This window comes from Acartia tonsa, chromosome 9 (assembly GCF_053477335.1).
Source record: "Acartia tonsa isolate MP-2025a chromosome 9, ASM5347733v1, whole genome shotgun sequence".
Lineage (NCBI taxonomy): Eukaryota > Metazoa > Arthropoda > Copepoda > Calanoida > Acartiidae > Acartia > Acartia tonsa.
In genome coordinates this window covers 48,110,005-48,133,458 of record NC_137268.1, presented here as the reverse complement: position 1 = coordinate 48,133,458, position 23,454 = coordinate 48,110,005, and the positions used below count along the sequence as shown (strand labels likewise).

At 32.5% G+C, this 23,454-nt stretch overlaps 1 protein-coding gene across 5 annotated transcripts; it reads right to left on the bottom strand.

Moving 5' to 3' along the window:
- Window positions 1-3,126: 3,126 nt before the first annotated feature.
- LOC145329106 (lon protease homolog, mitochondrial-like) lies at window positions 3,127-21,632 on the bottom strand. 5 transcript variants are annotated; one of them, XR_013882765.1, is made up of 11 exons: window positions 21,562-21,632; window positions 20,266-20,320; window positions 17,039-17,174; window positions 16,229-16,314; window positions 15,798-15,923; window positions 14,918-14,984; window positions 11,770-11,894; window positions 11,311-11,413; window positions 5,398-5,554; window positions 4,697-4,891; window positions 3,127-4,419 (listed from the first exon to the last, which is right to left on the bottom strand). XR_013882765.1 is itself a non-coding variant. In XM_080173146.1 (11 exons), the coding sequence occupies exons 8-11, from the start codon at window positions 11,830-11,832 to the stop codon at window positions 4,864-4,866; spliced, it is 351 nt and encodes a 116-aa protein (XP_080029272.1). In that variant the 5' UTR covers window positions 11,833-11,894; window positions 14,918-14,984; window positions 15,798-15,923; window positions 16,229-16,314; window positions 17,039-17,174; window positions 19,741-19,808; window positions 20,266-20,320; window positions 21,562-21,632; the 3' UTR covers window positions 3,127-4,863. The 5 variants fall into 5 exon arrangements, 4 of the variants coding, with proteins under 4 accessions (XP_080029272.1, XP_080029271.1, XP_080029274.1 ...); XM_080173146.1 differs by adding an exon at window positions 19,741-19,808 and having other exon boundaries at window positions 3,127-4,891; XM_080173145.1 differs by having other exon boundaries at window positions 3,127-4,891.
- Between the last annotated feature and the right edge of the window lie 1,822 nt (window positions 21,633-23,454).

The window sequence follows — 23,454 nt, the reverse complement described above, 5'->3', positions numbered from 1 at the left end:
TCAATTGTAGCCCACAGTGATCTCATTGGTAGCAGTTTTTTTCCCCTCAGTGCAGTCATCAATAAAACTGGTGAGTATGTTGATATTAGTATTATCATATATTGGTATCAAGTTCATTACTGATACCAGTAGGAGTATGCTCGTTAGTAGCATCAACAATTTCAGAATCTGTATTTTCTTCTAGTATTCCAAGGAGAGGAGCACCAAACATAACTTTCATATCATTGATGGTGGTATCAAAATCATCAAAGGTGTTGGAATAAAAATTATCTTGCCCACTGCCGGTCGTTTCAACCATTTTTAAAATTTACCTATTTACCTAAACAAGATAAAAAAATATATTTAATTCTATGATTTTATAATCAAGATTCCATATCGAGGAATTTATTAAATAGTTTTGTGTTCAAATAATTCCTAGAATCTTATTATTGACATACCTCATGGCAAAACAAATTTAAAAATAGATTTAAACTTGAAAACAATAGTATGTTTAAGAACACATTCTAATACTAGCGGCTTTAACTGCAGCCTTTAAGGGGGGTTGCTACAGTTAAAAAACAGTGGTATAGGTCTAACCAACAATTTAATTTCATTAGAAGAAATTTTTCGATATTACAGCTTTTTTAAGGGGGGGGGGGGGGTGTGGGCGGCTACCTTAGGTAGATACGGAAGATTTTTTTTATTTTAAAATATATTTCGCTATAATGCTGCAGTGGTTATTAATTTAAATGTTATGGTCGAGAACGAAGGGGGGGTAAGTTCTGACACTTTTGCGTAAACAGTGATTATAGGCTTTGTCTTTGGACTGAGAGGATAGGTTATTAGGGATAAAATCATTCTTATATGATGAATTTCCCCCAGATTTAAGATTTTTTGGATAGGCCTCAAGGTTTCGGAGCTCCAGGCCTCCAGGTGGTCTCTGTACAGGTAAAAATTAAAAATAAGATTTTTTTTGAAGAGTTAGAAGTTGACATATAAAACAAAATATACTTCTTTTTGATTGTTATTCACATATTTGAAGAAAAAACATACATATTTTGTCTCATAAGCTGACATCTAACTCTTAAAAATTTTTTTTTTTTTTCATTTTTACCTGTAGAGATATCCATCCATAAGTAGCGAAGCACAAAAAATAAAATCATGGATGGTAATACGTACAAGTAGATTTAAAGTGTATAATTTATTAATTGGTATATTGGAGAAAATAAACATGAAACCCTGTTTTATTTTGTATAATGGTACGGTCAAAGTAAATGACATAAAAGATGCTCATAACAATGGGAAAAATTATTTTGATACATATCTTAAAAAGTTTTAAAATTGGACTAAAAACACCAAAGATATGGGGGAAAATTTAAAAAATATGAAAATAGCCAAACACCTGCAAAAAGGAAGTCTGACCATCATGGTTGTTTTCTTTAAACAAGAGGAAATTTAATTTTGATATGTATGACTGAAAAAAATTTGGAAATCGTGCGTTAAACACCAAAGATATGGAGAAAAATGTGAAAAATACAAAAATAGCCTAAAACCTGCTGAAAGGCAGCTGACCGTCAGAGTTTTATTCTTTAAAAGACAGGAAATTTAATTTTGATATTTATAACTAAAAAAATTTTGGAAATCGGACCATAAGCACCAAAGATATGGAGAAAAATGTAAAAAATACAAAAATAGCCTAAAACCTGCTTAAAGGCAGTCTGTCCATCATAGTTGTTTTCTTTAAACTGTTTTTAACCTATTTTTAAATCATGTATCAAAAATATACTATGACACCAGTAGAATCAGACTGCAGAGCCCAATTTTGAATTTAAGTCCCCAATAAACTTTTTTTGGGGGAATTGAAAATTAATTTTTACTGTTGCTCCCGTCATTTTGACCAGAGCAAAAGGTCTTTTTTTACTCGGGGTTAAATTGTGGCTTTTAGACCAATTTAAATAATTCACTTTATATTGATACAATAAAAAAAACCTTACTATGTTCATTGGAAATATTTTTTTTTTCTAATACAATTAATTTTATTGAAAAATCTAACATTAAAATAAAACATATAATTCTGAAGTCTGAACCAATTAGAAGTCTTGTTTCATTTCAGTTCTTTACAATTCAAAAAAGAGTGTTTTCACAAAGTGACTTATTTCCAATGTAGTTAAATAATTTTTATTTAATTAAAATTAAAAGAATGAAAACCATACACATAAAAGATACATACTTTTTAAAAATATTTTTAAAAAAAAGTTTGAATAATCTTATATTTTATCATATTTGTATATGTGACAAAAATAAATTTGTTGTATTGCATAAACGTTTGTTGTCATCTTACACTATCTAACCCTTTACAGCCAATTTTTATGTGTTTTAAATAAGTGATAGAAAACAAGCACGATAATGTTAATTCATTGATATATTGTAAAGAATTAAGATTTTAATGAATTAATTTAGATGAAATCAAAAGGCCTAACTTTACTCTATACCAGAATACTATATTAATGAAGCAAAACACTCTAAAAGCTACGAATTTTACCCAAATAAAAAAAGACCTTTTGCTCTGATCAAAAAGGACCACAGCAACAGTAAAAATTAGTTTTTAAATCCCCTCAAAAAAGTTTATTCAAATTTAGGCTCTGCAGTTTGATTCTACTAATGTCATAGTATATTTTTGATATATGTTTTAAAAATAGGTTAAAAACAGTTTAAACGACTTGAAATTTAATTTAGATATCTATAACTGAAAAAATTTTGAAAATCATACCATAAACACTGAAGATATGGAGAAAAATACAAAAATAGCCTAAAACCTGCTAAAAAGCGGTCCTACCGCCATCGATGTTTTATACTTAATGTGAATTATAGAGTATCTTCGCTACTAATAACTATTCGTTTACAAAGTTAAAAAATCACACAAATATTCAAATCAAACTAGAAAATTCGGATACATTTGTCATATGCAAAAAAGGTTCCAGGACAAACGGTGAAGTGTTCAAATATTAATTTGATTCAGTATTTCTATACAGATTAGGTTGGGTTAAGTTAGAGTAAGCGTTCACTCCGACGTTTGGGACTCCGACGTTTGGTACTCCTGCGTTTGTCCTAGAACCGCAAAATATTAAATTATTATTACTAGTTTTCATTTTCATAATTTATTTATTTACATAACAATAAATCGTTAATTTTCGTATAAAAAAACATGATATTACAATGAAAGATCACATAATTAGTTTGAATTAATAATAATATGCATAACAGTCGTATATAAATGTTAGATTCTTAACAATTTTAGGTTTAATAACACTTATTAAAGCACGTAAAATAATTGCTTTATTTGAGAGAGAAAAAATATTAAAATGCCGAAATATTAGCAGAATAAAAAAGTAGAGATTAAACCTCTAAATAAGCCCTAACCTCTTAATATGAATTATAGCTTCAGTAATAGAACTTAAAATAATTGAAAAAAATTGAAAAAAAAATTTCTCAGAGGATAAGTGGGCCCCCCATATTCTTTTTCACTTCCCACTCCCCCACCTCTTTTAAAGGCAGACGATAGGGAAATCGAATAGGGAGGTGTGAGCAAGGAGCAAGGGATATGAATAGGGAGAAAAGGGGCAGGCAGGCGTGTCGGGCCAGTTTCTTGCCACAGGCAGGCAAGCGTGCTGGGACACATCATATGTTGATAGGGAAAGGGAGAAGGGAGGTGAAAGTAAGGAGCAAATATGAAGTGGGAGAAAAGGGGTAAGCATTCAACAGTTGCCAACTAGAAATTACATTTTTCTAATAATATAAAAAGATGTGGTATTAAAATATTACTCGTAAGATATAATAGTAAAATAAAGCTAGAAGGATTATAAAAAATATTAGAAATCTTATTTTCATTTTTAGTTGGCAACCATTACTATATATAGTATTAATGGCACCTTCCCCTTTTCTCCCTGTGTATATCGCTTGCTCCTTGCGTTCATCTCCCTTCTCCCTTTCCCAATCAACATATGATGTGTGCCAGCACGCTTGTCTGCCTCTGGCAAAAACTGGCCCGACACGCCTGCCTGCTTGGCAAGAATATGAGACGGCACGTTTGGCCCCCATACTCTTTTTTTTTTTTTGGGGGGGGGGCGTGTATTCTCATTTTAAACTATTTAAAAACTCCTCAGTTTTATTAATTTTTATTTTTTTTCCCCCTCCAAAAACTTATTTTTTATTTTTTTACCCTTCCCCCCCTCCCCTGAGCCGGGTCAATTTTGAAAATATACACCTCTGTATTTTGCCGAAATGTAAATCTTAACAACTAATAAACCGCAATTTTTCGTTATTTTTCACAAATTTACAACCAACCAATATCAAACTTTTTATGAGTTACTAGCGAATGCACAACTAGCATCTAGGTAGGACAGAGCAAAAAAATAGCTTTAACAAAACCAAGACTTAGATCTAAAGTCAAAATAGTCTAAAATCAAACCGGTACTTATGTAAAGCTTTCGTAAAAGGAAGAACTTAATCGGTTCAGTAGTATTGGAAATCTTAAGCTGAAGACAAAAAAAAACTTTACTATCGTATCTATATCATAGGATTATTCTAAAAAGATATCTTACACACTATCAGCTTTCTAGAATGTTTGTAAATGTACAAGATGCTTTGATTACAAATGATTGATACAATAATCCTACCCTTTTTTGAAAACAAACTTGATTCATATAGGTACTTTGACTTTAGATGGCATTTGATGAAAATTTTATAAGTTTTCAATGAGATGATTTTCATTTTCTTGAAAGATCTTGTTTATATCAAATTATTTTTCAGTCTTCAGCCGACAGAAAGCATGCTTGTATACGTCTTTGTATTCTTCTGCAAAGTAGACTGTGACGTCATCCTTGATCAGCTGTGGTAGGTCATCAAAGTCTTTCTTAGACAAAAAACATTTTTAGTTCATAAATTCACCGCAAGATGCTGCTACCAAATATTAAAATGAGAGATTAGCTCGGGATTTAAGTATAGGACAATGGACGAAAAAAGCCTTTCCCTCTTAAAATAAGAACTTAGCAAAACGATGGTCATAAATTAATTTTCAAAGGGCACAATGATGTCCATAGAATTTCAGATTAAAGAGCTTTGCCATTTTAAACCCAGCAGCTTTATTAAAATTGAGAACACATGGTTATACAAGCTAACAAAAAAACTACCGACGCGGCTACGCCAATAGAGTGCTCTGGGGCACTTTCTCCCCAAACCTTAGTTTTAAACCTTCACAGTAGCTATAAGAAGCCACACTGAAAAGGAGAACCATATCGGTTCAGCCGTTATCAAGATCCTTCGTTAAACACGCACTCAGACAGACATCTAGTAACTTTAATGTAATGATATAGATAATCTTTTTTAATACTAGGAATCAACAAATAATTGCACACAAACCTATTGTCTTTTGGTAGTATAACTGTTGTAACTCCCGCCCTCTTGGCCGCGATAACCTTCTCCTTGATGCCGCCGACTGGCAGCACCTTTCCTCTCAAGCTCAATTCTCCGGTCATAGCCAGGTCAGCAAGGATTGGCCGTCCGGTTGCCAGAGACACTGAAATATTCAATCTATTCATTCACCATTTGTTAACAAAGAATATACATTGTACAATAAAATACCCAATGATGATAAATAAAATTATCCCTTATGTAGATTAAATATTTTGGTTGAAAAGTTTAGAACTTCTAGTTTAGAACTAACTAATCATAGTTTGATAAAAGTAACGTAAGTTTTTCGCCAATAAAGGGGGGGGGGGGGGGGAAGTTTTGACACATTTGCGTAAACCTGGCACCCTGGCTTTATCTTTGGACTGAGAGGGTAGGTTATTAGGGATAAAATCATTCTTATATGATGAATTTCACGAAGTTTTAAGATTTTTTGGATAGGCCTCCAGGTTCCGGAGCTCCAGGCCTCCAGGTGGTCTCTGGACAGGTAAAAAAATAAAAAATTTCTTATTTGGACAGTTAGAGGTAAGTTTATAAAACAACATAACCTTCTTTTAATATATTATTTACATATTTGAAGAAAAAATTACAATCGGCCTCCAGGTTCAGGTGCTGGAGGCCTCCAGGTGGCCTCTGGACAGGTAAAAAATCAAAATTTCTTATTTGGACAGTTAGAGGTAAGTTTATAAAACAACATAACCTTCTTTTAATATATTTTTTACATATTTGAAGAAAAAATTAGGATCGGCCTCCAGGTTCAGGTGCTGCAGGCCTCCAGGTGGCCTCTGGACAGGTAAAAAATCAAAATTTCTTAATTGAACAGTTAGAGGTAAGTTTGTAAAACAACATAACCTTCTTTTAATATATTATTTAAATATTTCAAGAAAAAATTACAATTGGCCTCCAGGTGGCCTCTGGACAGGTAAAAAATCAAAATTTCTTATTTGAACAGTTAGAGGTAAGTTTATAAAACAACATAACCTTCTTTTAATATATTATTTAAATATTTCAAGAAAAAATTACAATCGGCCTCCAGGTTCAGGTGCTGCAGGCCTCCAGATGGCCTCTGGACAGGTAAAAAATCTAAATTTTTTATTAAAACAGTTAGAGGTAAGTTTATAAAACAACATAACCTTCTTTTAATATATTATTTACATATTTGAAGATAAAATTAGGATCGGCCTCCAGGTTCAGGTGCTGCAGGCCTCCAGGTGGCCTCTGGACAGGTAAAAAATCAAAATTTCTAATTTGAACAGTTAGAGGTAAGTTTATTAAACAAGATAAGCTTCTTTTAATATATTATTTATATATTTGAAGAAAAAATTACAATCGGCTTCCAGGTTCAGGTGCTGCAGGCCTCCAGATGGCCTCTGGACAGGTAAAAAATCTAAATTTCTTATTAAAACAGTTAGAGGTAAGTTTATAAAACAAAATAACCTTTTTTTAATATATTACTTACATATTTGGAGAAAAAATTACAATCGGCTTCCAGGTTCAGCTGCTGCAGGCCTCCAGGTGGCCTCTGGACAGGTAAAAAATCTAAATTTCTTATTTGAACAGTTAGAAGTAAGTTTATAAAATCAAATAACCTTCTTTTAATATGTTACTTAAATATTTGAAGACAAAATTACGATTGGCCTCCAGGTTCAGGTGGTGCAGGCCTCCAGGTGGCCTCTGGACAGGTAAAAAATCAAAATTTCTTGTTTGAACAGTTAGAGGTAAACTTGTAAAACAAAGTAAGCATATTTTCAAATGTTATTTATGTATTTCAGGTATAACCTTAAAAATATTTACCTCAATAATTGAAAATAAACATATTTTTTTAATATATTACTTACCTACCTCATTGATATCAAAAATTCAAATTACCTTCCATATTTTATACTAGGGATCGTTGGGAATCAATAATAATATAATAAATAATATATTAAAAGAAGGTTATGTTGTTTTATAAGTTGACCTCTAACTGTTCAAATAAGAAATTTTGATTTTTTACCTGTCCAGAGGCCACCTGGAGGCCTCCAGCACCTGAACCTGGAGGCCAATTGTAATTTTTTCTTGAAATATTTAAATAACATATTAAAAGAAGGTTATGTTGTTTTATAAACTTACCTCTAACTGTTCAAATAAGAAATTTTGATTTTTTACCTGTCCAGAGGCCACCTGGAGGCCTCCAGCACCTGAACCTGGAGGCTAATTGTAAATTTTTCTTGAAATATTTAAATAATATATTAAAAGAAGGTTATGTTGTTTTATAAACTTACCTCTAACTGTTCAAATAAGAAATTTTGATTTTTTACCTGTCCATAGGCCACCTGGAGGCCAATTGTAATTTTTTCTTGAAATATTTAAATAATATATTAAAAGAAGGTTATGTTGTTTTACAAACTTACCTCTAACTGTTCAATTAAGAAATTTTGATTTTTTACCTGTCCAGAGGCCACCTGGAGGCCTCCAGCACCTGAACCTGGAGGCCAATTGTAATTTTTCTTGAAATATTTAAATAATATAATAAAAGAAGGTTATGTTGTTTTATAAACTTACCTCTAACTGTTCAAATAAGAAATTTAGATTTTTTACCTGTCCAGAGTAAGAGATATAAGTTTTCCGGAATTGTAATGTAGGGAGTAGATTTGAAATCTGCATCAAATTTTAAGGATTTTTTATAAAATTCGTTTTTTGTATAATTTTTTATATAAAAGCGGAAATACAAATTAAGTTAATTAATTTTGGCATCCGTGATTGGTGGATTTAAAAAATCTGCGCTCTGATTGGATGTCGTACATCATTCAACCAATTAGAGCGCAGGTAGTTTAAAATCCACCTATCCTATTGGTCAAAATTAATTAACTTAAAATGTATTTCCGCTTTAAGATAAAGAATTTTACAAAAAACGAATTTTATAAAAAATCCTTAAAATTTGATGCAGATTTCAAATCTACTCCCTAAATTAAAATTCCGGAAAACTTATATCTCTTAGTCCAGAGGCCACCTGGAGGCCTCCAGCACCTGAACCTGGAAGCCAATTGTAATTTTTTCTTCAAATATTTAAATGATATATTAAAAGAAGGTTATGTTGTTTTATAAACTTACCTCTAACTGTTCAAATAAGTAAATTTAGATTTTTACCTGTCCAGAGGCCACCTGGAGGCCTCTAGCACCTGAACCTGGAGGCCAATTGTAATTTTTTCTTCAAATTTTTAAATGATATATTAAAAGAAGGTTTTGTTGTTTTATAAACTTACCTCTAACTGTATAAATAAGAAATTTTGATTTTTTACCTGTCCAGAGGCCACCTGGAGGCCTCCACACCTGAACCTGGAGGCCAATTGTAATTTTTTCTTCAAATATGTAAATAATATATTAAAAGAAGGTTATGTTGTTTTATAAACTTACCTCTAACTGTCCAAATAAGAAATTTTTATTTTTTACCTGTCCAGAGGCCACCTAGAGCCCTCCAGCACCTGAACCTGGAGGCCGATTGTAAGTTTTTCTTCAAATATGTAAATAATATATTAAAAGAAGGTTATGTTGTTTTATAAACTTACCTCTAACTGTCCAAATAAGAAATTTTGATTTTTTACCTGTCCAGAGGTCACCTGGAGGCCTCCAGCACCTGAACCTGGAGGCCGATTGTAATTTTTTCTTGAAATATTTAAATAATATATTAAAAGAAGGTTATGTTGTTTTATAAACTTACCTCTAACTGTCCAAATAAGAAATTTTGATTTTTTACCTGTCCAGAGGCCACCTGGAGGCATCCAGCACCTGAACCTGGAGGCCGATTGTAATTATTTCTTCAAATATGTAAATAATATATTAAAAGAAGGTTATGTTGTTTTATAAACTTACCTCTAACTGTCCAAATAAGAATTTTTTTATTTTTTTACCTGTCCAGAGACCACCTGGAGGCCTGGAGCTCAAGAACCTGGAGGCCTATCCAAAAAATCTTAAATCTTCGTGAAATTCATCATATAAGAATGATTTTATCCCTAATAACCTACCCTCTCAGTCCAAAGATAAAGCCAGGGTGCCAGGTTTACGCAAATGTGTCAAAACTTCCCCCCCCCCCTTATAGAACCAGCGTAATTTACAGTCTAATGCCCCCTCCTTCCCTGGTATGTATATAAATGGAAAAAAAATGAAAAATTTGCACTAGATAAAGGGGGGGGGGGGGGGGGGGATGTGATGACTCGTCACACGACATACCAGCAATTTTATTTTGGGTGCTACTCCCTTAGTTTTAGAGATAATTGGGTGAAATCTTTTTGATTGTGTCACTAAGGGGGGGGGGGGGGAGTTTTGACACATTTGCGTAAACAGGAAGCATAGGCTTTATCTTTGGACTGAGAGGATAGGTTATTAGGGATAAAATCATTCTTATATGATAAATTTTCCCAAGTTTTAAGATTTTTTGGATAGGCCTCCAGGTTCCGGAGCCCCAGGCCTCCAGGTCCTCTCTGTACAGGTAAAAATGAAAAAAAAATTTTTTTTTGAAAAGTTAGAAGTCAACTTATGAAACAAAATTTGCATTTTTTTCTTTAAATATGTGAATAACATTCAAAAATATGCATATTTTGTTTCATAGGTTGACTTCTAACTCTTAAAAAAAAAATTTATTTTTTTAATTTTTACCTGTACAGAGAGGACCTGGAGGCATGGAGCTCCGGAACCTGGAGGCCTATCCAAAAAATCTTAAAACTTGGGAAAATTCATCATATAAGAAAGATTTTATCCCTAATAACCTATCCTCTCAGTCCAAAGATAAAGCCTATGCTCCCTGTTTACGCAAATGTGTCAAAACTTCCCCCCCCACCCTTACCCCAAGTTTGGTATCTTTCAAAAAAAAACGGCGGCTTCTTCTGTGCTTTTAAGATATTAAAACAAAATCTTTTTAGGTAGGTCAGTAAAAAATATTTGAATCAAAAATGGCGGCGGTACCGCCGCTCCTGCCGTCCGCCGCCGTTTTCAGCTGCCGCCAAAAAAAAATATTACATTTATCGCCGAATTAGGCAATTTAGAATCATGAGACCATGTTATTTAATTCAAAAATTTTTTGAGGCGGTAGCGGAAAACGGTGGCGGCGGATGGCGGGAGCAAGGTTGCTTGTAAGGCGAAAATTTTTGAAAAAAATAACTTTGTTTCATATGATTTCAAATTGCCTAATTCGGCGAGAAATGCAAGAAATAAACTTTTTATGGCGGCGGAAAACGTTCCCGCCGCCGTTTTCTTAATTCAAATATTTTTTACTTGCCAACCTAAAAAGATTGTCCAATTCGGCGAGAAATGCAATAATTTTTTTTTTGACGGCGGCGGAAAACGGCGGGAGCAGCGGTACCGCCGCCATTTTTGATTCACATATTTTTTACTGACCTACCTAAAAAAATTTTGTTTCAATATCTTTAAAAGCACAGAAGAAGCACTGAATTTAAGATATACCTTGATAAATGAGAATTTGAAAATAAGGGTTGCTTGTAAGGGCAAAAATTCTTGAAAAAAATAACATGGTCGCAAATGACTCCAAATTGCCCAATTCGGCGAGAAATGTAATAAAAAAATTTTTTTTGGTGGCGGCGGAAAACGGCGGCGGACGGCGGGAGCGGCGGTCCCGCCGCCGTTTTTTTGAAAGATACCAAAACTTGGGGTAATTAGTGACACAACCAAGAAGATTTCACCAAATTATCTCTAAAACTAAGGGAGTAGCACCCAAAATAAAATTGCTGGTATGTCGTGTGACGAGTCACCACATTCCCCCCCCCCCCTTTACCAGGTACTAACAATTTTCTATCTAACCGTTTGTGTATCAATCTTCAATCAAATAATCAATTAATCAATTTCAATAATCAATCCAATTGTGAAACATACCTAAAGCTGTAACAATAGTGACACCCGCGCTAAGACCTTCTTTGGGTGTAGCCCCCTCGGGTACATGCAGAAAAATTCGGTTTTCATTGAAATACGTGTTTTTCTAAATTAAAAAGTAGTTGTATTAAAGCGAACTTTTTTTTACATATTTTTATAATGCAACATACTCCATTTGGTTACTTGGAATCTGTTATTGTTTTATCCCTTTCACTGAAGAGTGCAGCCTTTGATTTAATTGTGTTTATAACTTTAAAATTGTTAAGAAAAATACACAAAAAAAAATCGGGGAAAATATAAAATACCTTTTCATTTTGTTCAATTACAACTTTGGCATATGTTAAAATCTAATTTTTTTCTGATATTGTAATAACAAGCCAAGAATTAATAGTATAAGTATCAATGGAAAAAAAGGCACGTAAGACTTTAAAATTGAGGAAATTACAAGTATGAAAATGTTACCTTTTCATTTTGTTCAATGAAAACTTTTGCAGGAGTGCTGGCGATTCTAATACTTTCTTTCATAAGATCTCCGAGGTTTCCTGTGAACTCCAAACCTCCTTAATTAGCTTCCCTGGCTTTCATACCTAATTAGGTAAATATTTGTAATGTAACACAAAAATATTTACAAAAAAGGTTTATGCACAAAGACCAAAAAGAGCAAATGATTTTATAAGTTATTTTAAATATAGATAAGCGAACAACTAGTTTAAATTAACGAATTTCTACATCAAAAAAAAAAAAAAATTCGAAGATAAATACATCAAATGCTTTGCAGACTTGAAGGTGTCATTAAGTATCAACAAAAAAAGTCGCGACAATATTGATAGAAAAAGTAAGGGAGGGGTGCACATCTGACACTTTTGCGTAAAGAGGGAGCATAGGCTTTGTCTTAGAAGTGAGAGGATAGGTTATTTGAGGAAAAAGTTTAGTTTTGGGGTGTATTTTCCTTATATTTAAAATTTTTTTTGATAGGTCTCCAGGTTCAGGTGCTGCAGGCTGGAAGGTCACTTCTGGACTGGTATAAATGAAAAAAAATTTGTTTGAAGGGTTAGAGATCAATTTATTAAACCAAATATGCATTTTTTGGGATGTTATGAGCATATATGAAGAAACAATAAAAATCAGCCTCCAGGTTCAGGTGCTGCAGGCTGGAAGAAACTTCTGGACAGGTATAAATGAAAAAAAAATTTGTTTTAAGAGTTAGAGATCAACTTATTTAACCAAATATGCATCTTTTGGGAAGTTATGAGCATATATGAAGATAAAGTAAAAATAAGCCTACAGGTTCAGGTCCTGCAGGCCTCCAGGTGAATTCTGGACAGGTAAAAACTGAAAATTTTTAATTTGATAGTAATAACAAAACTTATTTAACAAAAGTTGCTACTTTATGGATGGTATGAACTGATTTGAAGAAAAATTTGAAATCGGGCTCCATGTTCAAGTACTGCAGGCCTCCAGGTAAATTCTGGACAGGTAAAATCTAAATTTTTACTTTTGAAGTTAGAACAAAAGTTATTTAACAAAAGTTGCTACTTTATGGATGGTATTAACATATTTGAAGAAAAATTTAAAATCAGACTCCAGGATCAGGTACTGCAGGCCTCCAGGTGAATCCTGGACAGGTAAAAACAAAAAAATTTAACTTTTAAAGTTAGAGCATAACTTTTTAACAAAAGTTGCTACTTTATGAATAATATCAACTCATTTGAAGAAAAATTTGAAATCGGGCTCCAGGTTCAGGTTTTGCAGACCTCCAGGTAGATCCTGGACAGGTAAAAACTAAAAATTTTAACTTTCTAAGTTAGAGCATAACTTATTAATAACAAGTTGCTACTTTATGGATAGTATTAACTAATTTAAAGATTAATTTGAAATAGGGCTCCAGGTGCAGGTACTACATGCCTCTAGGTGAACTCTGGACAAGTAAAAACTGAAAATTGTATCAAATTAGGGTATTGTATTTCCTGCAGGCTTCCTTTAGTGACTGACCTGTTGACAATATAGTTTTTTTTCTAGTCGTTTATTAATATTATTTTTTTGCAGATATAATTCTAAATGTAACAAAATGGTTGGATTTAACTTGAACCTGGAGACAGATTTCAAATTTCTCTTTGAATTAGTTAAATAGATATAGTTCTAACTCTTAAGTTAAATATTTTAATTTTTACATGTCCAGAATCCACCTGGAGGCATACAGTTAATGAACTATGAGCTAGATTTAAAATTTTTCTTCAAACAAGTTAGTACTATCGATTAAGTAGCAACTTTTGTTAAATAAGTTTTGTTCTAACTTCAAAATTAAAAATTTTCAGTTTTTACCTGTCCAAAATTCACCTGGAGGCCTGCAGTACCTAAACCTGGAGCCAGATTTCAAATTTATCTTCAAATTGGTTAATACTATCCATAAAGTAGCAACTTTTGTTAAATAAGTTATGCTCTAACTTTAAAAGTAAAAATTTTTAGTTTTTACCTGTCCAGGATCCACCTGGAGGCCTGCAGTACCTAAACCTGGAGCCCGATTTCAAATTTATCTTCAAATTAGTTAATACTATCCATTAAGTAGCAACTTGTTATTAATAAGTTATGCTCTAACTTTGAAAGTTGAAATTTTTAGTTTTACCTGTCCAGGATCCACCTGGAGGCCTGCAGTACATTAACCTGGAGCCTGATTTCAAATTTTTCTTCAAATGAGTTAATACTATCCATAAAGTAGCAACTTTTATTAAAGAAGTTATGCTCTAGCTTTTAAAAGTAAAAATTTTTAGTTTTACCTGTCCAGGATCCACCTGGAGGCCTGCAGTACATGAACCTGGAGCCCAATTTCAAATTTTTCTTCAAATATGTTAATACTATCCATAAAATAACAACTTTTGTTAAATAAGTTTTGTTCTAACTTCAAAAGTAAAAATTTAGATTTTACCTGTCCAGAATTTACCTGGAGGCCTGCAGTACCTGAACATGGAGCCCGATTTCAAATTTTTCTTCAAATCAGTTCATACCATCCATAAAGTAGCATTTTTTGTTGAATAGGTTTTGTTCTAACTATAAAATTAAAAATTTTCAGTTTTTACCTGTCCACCAGAATTCACCTGGAGGCCTGCAGGACCTAAACCTAGAGGCTGATTTTTATTTTTTACTTTATATATGCTCATAACATCCCAAAAGATGCATATTTGGTTTAATAAGTTGATCTCTAACTCTTAAAGCAAATTTTTTTTTTTCATTTTTACCTGTCCAGAAATGACCTTCCAGCCTGCAGCACCTGAACCTGGAGACCTATCAAAAAAAAATTTAAATATAAGGAAAATACACCCCACAACTAAACTTTTTTCCCAAATAACCTTTCTCTCACTCCTAAGACAAAGCCTATGCTCCCTGTTTACGCAAAAGTGCCAGTTCTTGCATGCTTCTTTCTAGGGAGGGAAGGAACACTGGACTTAAAACTTGTGAGGAATTAAATCTCGATTGGGTTTAACAACCTTTTCCATCAATAATAATCTACAGTTGGGGTTATATTGTTAAATTCCTCAACATCGGTATTATAGCCTATTTTTTTCTAAGAATTGATTTCATTTGACAGTCAGACCTTGATGGAATCAAAATTTACCTATTGTTTCAATGTACAATGATGACCCTCCATGCGAGGTCCACCCTAATCCCATGGCAACTCTAGCCTAAATGAAATATTTATTTCAACTAGATGAATGAATCATATCGAATTAAAGACAATTTTTTTTTGAAAAAATAAAAATTATTCCGTTTTGTTGGCCAGGACCATCAGCCTAATGGAACCATGAATTTAATCCCATAATCCTTTGAATTTACTTTCCGCGGATAACTGTCACACTCACAGATGATTTCAAAATTTATTAAAATCACATAAATCTTTGTTCAAAGCTTAAAATGGATAGGACGATTCTGCAAGGCTAACATACTAAAAATCAGTCCTATCCGATACGAAGGCATGTACAGTGCAGTCTAAGGGGGGGGGGGGTTTGCAACCATCTCGTAATTAAAAATTAAATGGCACGAATAATTCGAATTTCGATATAAAATATTTCATGAGTAATCCTAAATCGAAGTTGGAAAAGTAACGGCTGGCGGCTCAGCCGTTTTGCCGTTTTTTTTTGCCTATTTTCAGGGCAAATTCATCATTAATTACGTAGAAATAAACTTTTTAAAGCAAATTTTTGGTTTAATTCATGTTAAATGATAGCAATAACCATTTTTAAAAATTTCTAGTACCAACAGCTACCGGCTAGAACAGTTTAGTAAGGTTTTTGAGCGACAAAAAGTATCATGTGGAGATAGGTTTCGTGACTAATTTGCTCTTAAGATAGCCTAAAAATGGCAAAACGGCCGAGCCGCCAGCCGTTACTTTTCCAACTTTTTGTTCGATTTAGGGAAAATAGACCTACCAAGGATTATTAATGCAAAATTTTAGATCGAAATATAAAAGCCTTGGTTCTACAAAAAAAAAATCTTACCAGTGTAGTATTGTACGTCTTATCGGACGTAAAAACTGGTTTTCCAACAAAATCTTGCAAATTTTTCTCAGAACTCTCTATGCTCTCCTCCTTATTTGTTTTCGTAGATTTCTAACACCAGACTCCCTTAGTAAAATAATAGATTAGTTATTTAAAAAAAGGGATAGTTGCACGAAGTTCATTCGACGAGTTAAGATAATTTTAATAGTGATCTAGAGTTCTGATAGACATTTTTCCTCTCAGTGCCTGGTCGAGCGCAGGAAATAAATCGAATATAAGAGAGGGAATAGCTTTTTGTTTATTACGTCAGGATAGACAAAAATATTTTTAGTTTTTGTAATGCGTGCTTTTTAATATTATCAATGTATTACTATTACTTCAACTGCAATAAAATATATTATGAGGTGCTGTTTCCCTTTCCCTAATCATACCTGCAATATGATTTGATCAACGTATTAAGACCCTCGTTGGTAACAGTTATTTGGCTGGAGGTCAAGCCGGTTATATCTTCTTCAACCTAAACACAAATTATATTACGTTGATAAAGATCTTGGAAACTGAAAGTTTGAAAGAACGAAAATTTTCTATTTGAATAATAATACAACATGCATACGAAGAAAAACGCCTTTACCCGATTTATGGATCATCTCAGAAAACGAATTTTACTTACATTGAAAGAGTTGATTTTAAGTTGGATTTTTGACTTTATCCTATTATATAAGGAAGTAAGGTATGTTTTTTTTGCCAAGAGCTTAAGATTTCTATGACAGAACAGGGGTGTATATTCTGCATAAGATTATTTATTTTCCCCTGCTGCAAATTTTTATATTTTTTTCCCTCCTAGTTTACTCCAGGAAGGAAAGAGATAAAATGGAAAAATATTTTCAAAACTCTTTATTTTATTCATATTACACCCCCTCCAACATATTCTTTAAGTTTTTTTCACCAAAGAGGAGAGAATAATGAAAAAAGCTTTCAATTCTCATAATTTTTATATCCCCCCCCCCCCCCCACCACATATTTTTTATTTTTATTACCCCCCCCCCCTCCCCCTCAGCAGGGTCAAATTTTCAGAATATACACCTCTGCAACAGAACTGAATGGCTTCCCTCGTTATTGGAAAGTTTCAGATAAGTGGCAGTATGATTTTAGGCTATTTTTCTGCATCTTTCTAATCTCATTAAATACAGAGCCTCTACATGCTAAGGGCACGGCACAGCCGCTAGTATCTCAAATAATACCTAAGGAATAAGATATTTCTGTGCGATGTTCAACTTTTCCTCTGATACATAGCCAGAGATATCAATCATCTCCATTCTGTCTCTCAATGGCTCGGGAATGGTGTCAAGAACGTTGGCCGTGCATAGGAATAAAAACCTAAATAAAACAAATACACATGTTTTTAAAAGCGAAGCTTTTCTATAATTAGGGTCGGTCCGTCCGTCCGTCCGTCAGAGAGTTAGCTCTTTTCGTTAATTTAAACAGGTTAGAATTGTCCTATCGATTCCAAACTTTGCATAATGATTCCTATAGTAGTTAGGTACAATTAAGAAAGCGTAGCAACTCTATAAACAATACCAGAATGTCCGTACGTCCATTTTAAACATGTCGATTTTAAACTTTTTTGACAACAAATTTTTGTATGTTAAAATTATCCGATTCTTCTGAATTTTTGAAAACTGATTCCTATTACAACAAGGTACAATGTTATAAGCGAAGCATCTCTATAAACAAGTCCCAAAAATGTAAGTATGTCCTTAGACAGTATCATCTATTTATGCAGTTTTGCAACAAATTTTCTTAAAATATTGTATGTACTGATGCATTAATATTATGCTAATTCAGTTCTGACAAGCTACAAGTGTTAATGTTCGTTTGTCCTTCCATTTCAGAGCTTCGCTTTTATGGATGTTGCCATCCTTGTTAGATAAGAAAGGATTACAACATATCATAGGTACAGTACATAGGAAACATAGTGGTAAAAAGCAAAAAGCTTTAATTGTTCATATTATCGAGTTGTGCCTTTTTAAATGCCAAAGCATTGCCCTTCATTTACAACCAATTTAATATCTTTGGTAATTACACAGTGACACAAGGCTACCCAGCACCCAAAAAACATGACCTAAAGTAACAAACAATTGCAAGAAAAACTCTCAACTCTCCCCCTTAATTCAATTTATTTTTCAAAAGGGGGGGGTCCTACGATCGACTAGGTACGGGCAACCACCAACTTACCTGTATTTAAAGGCGCAAATACAAATTAAGTTAATTAATTTTGAGATCTGTGATTGGTGGATTGAAAACTATCTGCGCTCTGATTGGAGAAGCTTAAGTGACGTACATTATTCAACCAATTAGAGCGTAGGTAGTTTCCAATCCAGCTATCCTATTGGTCAAAATTTATTAACTTAAATCGTATTTGCGCCTTTAAATAAAGAATTATATAAAAAACGAATTTTATAAAAAATCCTTAAAATTTTATGCAGATTTCAAATCTATTATATTGATTAAAAATCTTTAAAACTTTTATAGTCTAATAAGGAGTTAATCTTCAAAATCTCTGATTGGTATCAAACAGTTAGAACAAGGAAATGGATTTTTGGATGTCTTAGGAACTAAAGTAAGAAGAATCACTCTCCTCCATCTAAAGTAATGATCATATTCCCACTCAGCACAAACCTTAGATTCCACCATGGCAGCAAGTTTTTATTAAGAATAAAGCTATACAACATCTTAAAGCAGAAGAGAACATAAAAGAAGAAACAATAACTTAAAGGAAACCTTACAGCAACAGAGTAGTAGACATACTTTAATTTACATTTGGCATAATCATAATTAGTCTTCTTACACAAATTTAATTTGGAAAAGATTCTAAAAGAAAGAGATTATATTATTACTTATCAGTTATATATTATAGAAATACTTCAAAACACAATATTAAAAATATAAAGCCTAGATAATCATACTGTCAAGGAACCAAAAAACATGTATGATCGTATCTTACACCAATAGATATAGTATGTCTAGAAGGTCAAACTGAACCCATAATCAGTCAAACTTTAAAAAAAAGGTTCTAGCATATATTTGTTATGTACAAATAATACAGCAACAAAATATTTTCACAAAATGATTTATAGAAAGCTAACTTTATCCTAAGAAAAACAACTATTCATAGGTGACTTACTTTATGTTTTAGCATTATATGAGAGAATACATTTTATAGGATATGATATACCCAAGCTAAGCTTAATCCTAAGAAATGCATATATTTATAAATTATAGTTAACTCATTATGCAAACAAAATGAAAACATTTTGCCCTTTAAAGCCAAAATCTGTACACATCTCTACCAATAACATAGACAGATTGTTCTTCCAGTGTTATCCTATTGGCTGATTTACAGAGGGTTTCTCTAGACATCTCTATTCTAAGTGTATACACATTGTGTAAAAAATTCTATGCCCTAATAATTGAGATGATTAAGAAAACAAGTAAAACACAAAAATATGTTAACCAGATTCAAGTCAAATAAGAACTAAATTATTGATTTTACATGACTAAGATTATATTTGATTTAAAAAGTGTCCCCAGAAGCCTGATTTACAAAAAAAAAGTATCTAATCTTGAATTAAAAGTAGATTTGCCTTGTATATTTGGCAAATTTAGTGATTTTCACCTTAAATCTTAAAATTGAAATATCTGGCAAGAAGGAACAGCTAGGATTTCATTCTCAATGGATTCTACTTGTCTCTAGGTCATATTTGAACACTGCATTGTCCGTTTTCATGGTAATTTTTGTTTATCCTTTATTTGGTTAAGGCAGGGTGTGTTAAGTAAGAGTGGTTATGAACCCACAATACCTTCCTAGAACACCCCTGCTAGTTAGTTTCTTTGGCGTGCTCAGGTAAACCTGTACCTGGCTTAAGCTAGCTGTGTAATATACCTGCTAAGTATTGCATTAAATATAGGTAACACATAATTGAGAAATATAACAGCTATCAAATCGCTTGCCTTAAGAAAAATTAATAACATTACTGATAGACTAAGAAATTTTTAATAATCCTTATATTAAAGTAACAAGATGTTTGTCTGTTTGTTTTTACCAAATGATCTTGCTAACGCTGAACCGATTGGGTTCTCCTTAACAGGGTAGATTCTCATATGTCCCGGGAAGGTTTTTAACTATACTATTTTGGGGGAGGTTACCACCATCCTCCCAAGAGAAATAACAAAAAATCGAAATTTTTTTTACGTTCTCGATTCTAGAAACTTGAAAGAGAGTTCAACGCAAACATAATCGTCAATGACTTACTTTAAATATAAAAAAAAAACATTTAAAGTGCCACTAGAGACCTCTAGGGGCGTAGCTGCTAGTTTATATATAGAATAACAAGGAAAATCGAAGGCCGAGGAAAGAGAAAAGTATTGGACGGATAAGTAATAACTTATCCACTATCTATCTATGTACCTGACTGGATGTACTGAGAAATTCCACTGTTATAACCAGCTGCCTTCATCCGAGCCTAGAAAAATAAAATTCCTGTGATAATTCCAGGGTTTCGGATCCGGATCCACATATTTTTGAGTCCAAGGATCCGGATACGGATCCGCAAAAAAATGCGGATCCGGATCCTTGGACTCAAAAAAATGCGGAAAAATCTACCTAAATTTATATAAAATCTCAGACATTCTCTTGATGAGAGCCAATCTTTAAGGTTTAGGTTCAGACTTGAAAATTAAAAGTATTATTGACTTCGAATTAAAGAATAAAATTTTTTTGAAAAATTTGGTGATTTTATTTTTATTGTCAAGGATCCGGAACCGGATCCAGGATCCGGATCCGGATACAATCAATGCGGATCCGAAACCCTGGATAATTCCCTAATCACTATGCATCTACGCTATAATTTACTTTGTCTTTGTATCAAACCATAACGCAATAAGATTAGGTACTTGAAAGGAACTTATTAATATTGTCATCCTCGTTTAAGACAACTTCCGAGTAAAAATAAAAACTACCTAGACACGTTTTTTTACATATGTATTTTGAAGTATGCAAACATATTGTTAGTTAAGTTTATAAAATTACAATTCTCCCCATCCCCTCCCCTCCAACTGGAAAAATTAACTTATGAAGTAAAACTTGTAGCTGGCTAAAATAAAATCCCCTCCCATCCCACTGGATGAACGACCATACCAATAAAAGATGTCTGTCCATGTTAACTAAATTGACAATTTTCTCCTGTCATAATATCCACGTATATCATTATCATAATCAGGGATCTTAAGGGATAAAACAATAAAGTATTAATTGATATACGCCTTTTACTTATTGATTTTCAGCTTGAACACACTGCTATTTTGTACCACCCTATCAAGAATTATTTAAACGAGATCCAAATTTTTTTGAGCTCAAAAATGAGAGAAAGTGATGATAAAACTTTGGGTACCAGTTAATTTTCTACCAGGAAAATGTATGATATGATATAATATGATTTATTAGCAGTAAATTACAGATTAATTTTACAAATAATTTAATACATTTTAAATTACATCAATTTTTATAGATATATTCGGTATAAGACAATAATGTTTGTTAAATTAATGTACATCACCAATAATGATACACAAAATTACCCCTTCTGTAGAATGCAATTAATAGTTATAACGTTTGGACATACAACTTAATAAACCAAACCAATAAAAATATAATAAAAGACTCTAAATTTTTTATAAAACTTAAAATATATTAAAAATCTCTTACCAATTCTGCAGCTCTATCTTCCTCACTTAAGTCCCCGAGACTACATTTTCCTGTCATTTTATTACAATCCTGAAATTTTTATTATTATTTATAACATCTTTTCTAATGTCATTCTTTTGTTACTTTTCTATGAGTAGGTATATTTTCTTGATTCACTTGTTTATTAAGAAGGGGGAGGGGCGGGGGAGGGCATAAGGACATTTAAACTAAAACAATGAGCAAAATGGTCTAGATATTGAGCTAAATTCTTGTAACTTGGTACATAAGCTTAGTCCTATAGGTAATTACATCTAAATGAAAACAAACATCAAAAGGGAAAGGTAGGTTGCGGGTAAAATCCGTAAAGGTTGTGTGTTATAAGTTAAAAACTGTAGTAGAACAATAAAAATGTGTAGGTATTAACTTTTCAATAAGAAATACACATATTTAGTGAATATTATCGTTTTAATACTATTTTTAGGCCTTAAAACACATTTTACGGATTTTACCTGCAATCTACCTTTCCCTTTTTTATTTTAAGGTTAGGTAAGAACACTCTGCGGAAATGAATTTTTTTTAACTTCAATACTCAAGATTGTCCAATGCCATTTTCCCCCTATAAAGAATTTCTAGAAGCCAGGGGCGCGGCTGTTATTACAAATAATATATTGTGTATAAGGCCTTTGCAAAAATTATGAAAAATTGAAATTCATCTGTGTCAAAACCAGTTAGAAATACAATTTTTTTAGAAAACATGAAATTTAGCTAATTCAATTGCTAAAATTAAAGTATTTATAAGTTAACTTTATTAGACGACTCTTTTAACCCTTAAATAAATCATTAAAACCGCGAGAACGGCAAAAATTGTTAAAAATCACGCCATCGACGGTAAATAATGGCGAAACGGTTCGCCGAAGGCAAAAGTAAAGAAAGATCTGCCTCAAAAAGTTTTAAAACAATGCAGTGATGACTTTGGGCTTCAAATTGACTCCTTCCCTCCCTCTCTAAACTTATTTTTAAAGGGCGAATATAGGTTGAATATAATATGGGCTCAAAAAAACCGTGCAATTCCATAGATTATAAGTAACTTTAAGATATTGACATATCCAATTGTATAAGTCTGTTATAGCTTAAAACCTGAACATTCTCAGGATAAATATATCTATGTAATAAGTGTGGTTCCCTAAGAACTCCAAACACCCTAGCATCACACAAGGCTTCGGTTTAAGGTTGAATTAAAAAGCTTTCGTTAAATGATAGTCGTAATAAAAGTGGAAACCAGTTATCAATCTAATTTTTGTATTGTGGATTGTTTCTTCCTTGACAATATTCCCCAACAAAGTGTAAAGTATATGAATTTTATTTTTAAAAAAAACCTTTACAGGAGAAATTTTATTTCATGTAAGTATGAAAATTATATGGTAATTGTTATAATTAATTTAAAGAGGACAAAAATAATAGGTGAAAAGTGTTTTTTTTTTTCTTATATTTTTTTCTGGACTAAAATCTGGCGATCGGTGCGTTTGTGTGTGTGTGTTGAAAAATGCTTACTAGGGTAATTATATCATCAAGAATTAATCATTCATCTTTGTACAGAAAAAAAAACTTTAAAACGTATTATTTACCCTAGTGTACAGAAAAAAAAACTTTAAAACGTATTATTTACCCTAGTAATTACTCCGGACGCAAACTGACGCAAATTTTTTTTATGCTTTTTAAAAATCCATAAAATAGTAGGGTAAGGGGGGGGAAGTTTCGGTAAGGGGCTATTCTCGGTAATTTCGACCTACCTTCATTAAATGACCTTTTTCTCCATGTTCCTTTCAAATGACAGAAAAAAACATAAAAGCAAATTTGTTCCTTATTAAATTGCCTACAAAAAAGTATAAAATGAATTTTTTGTGAGATGAATAT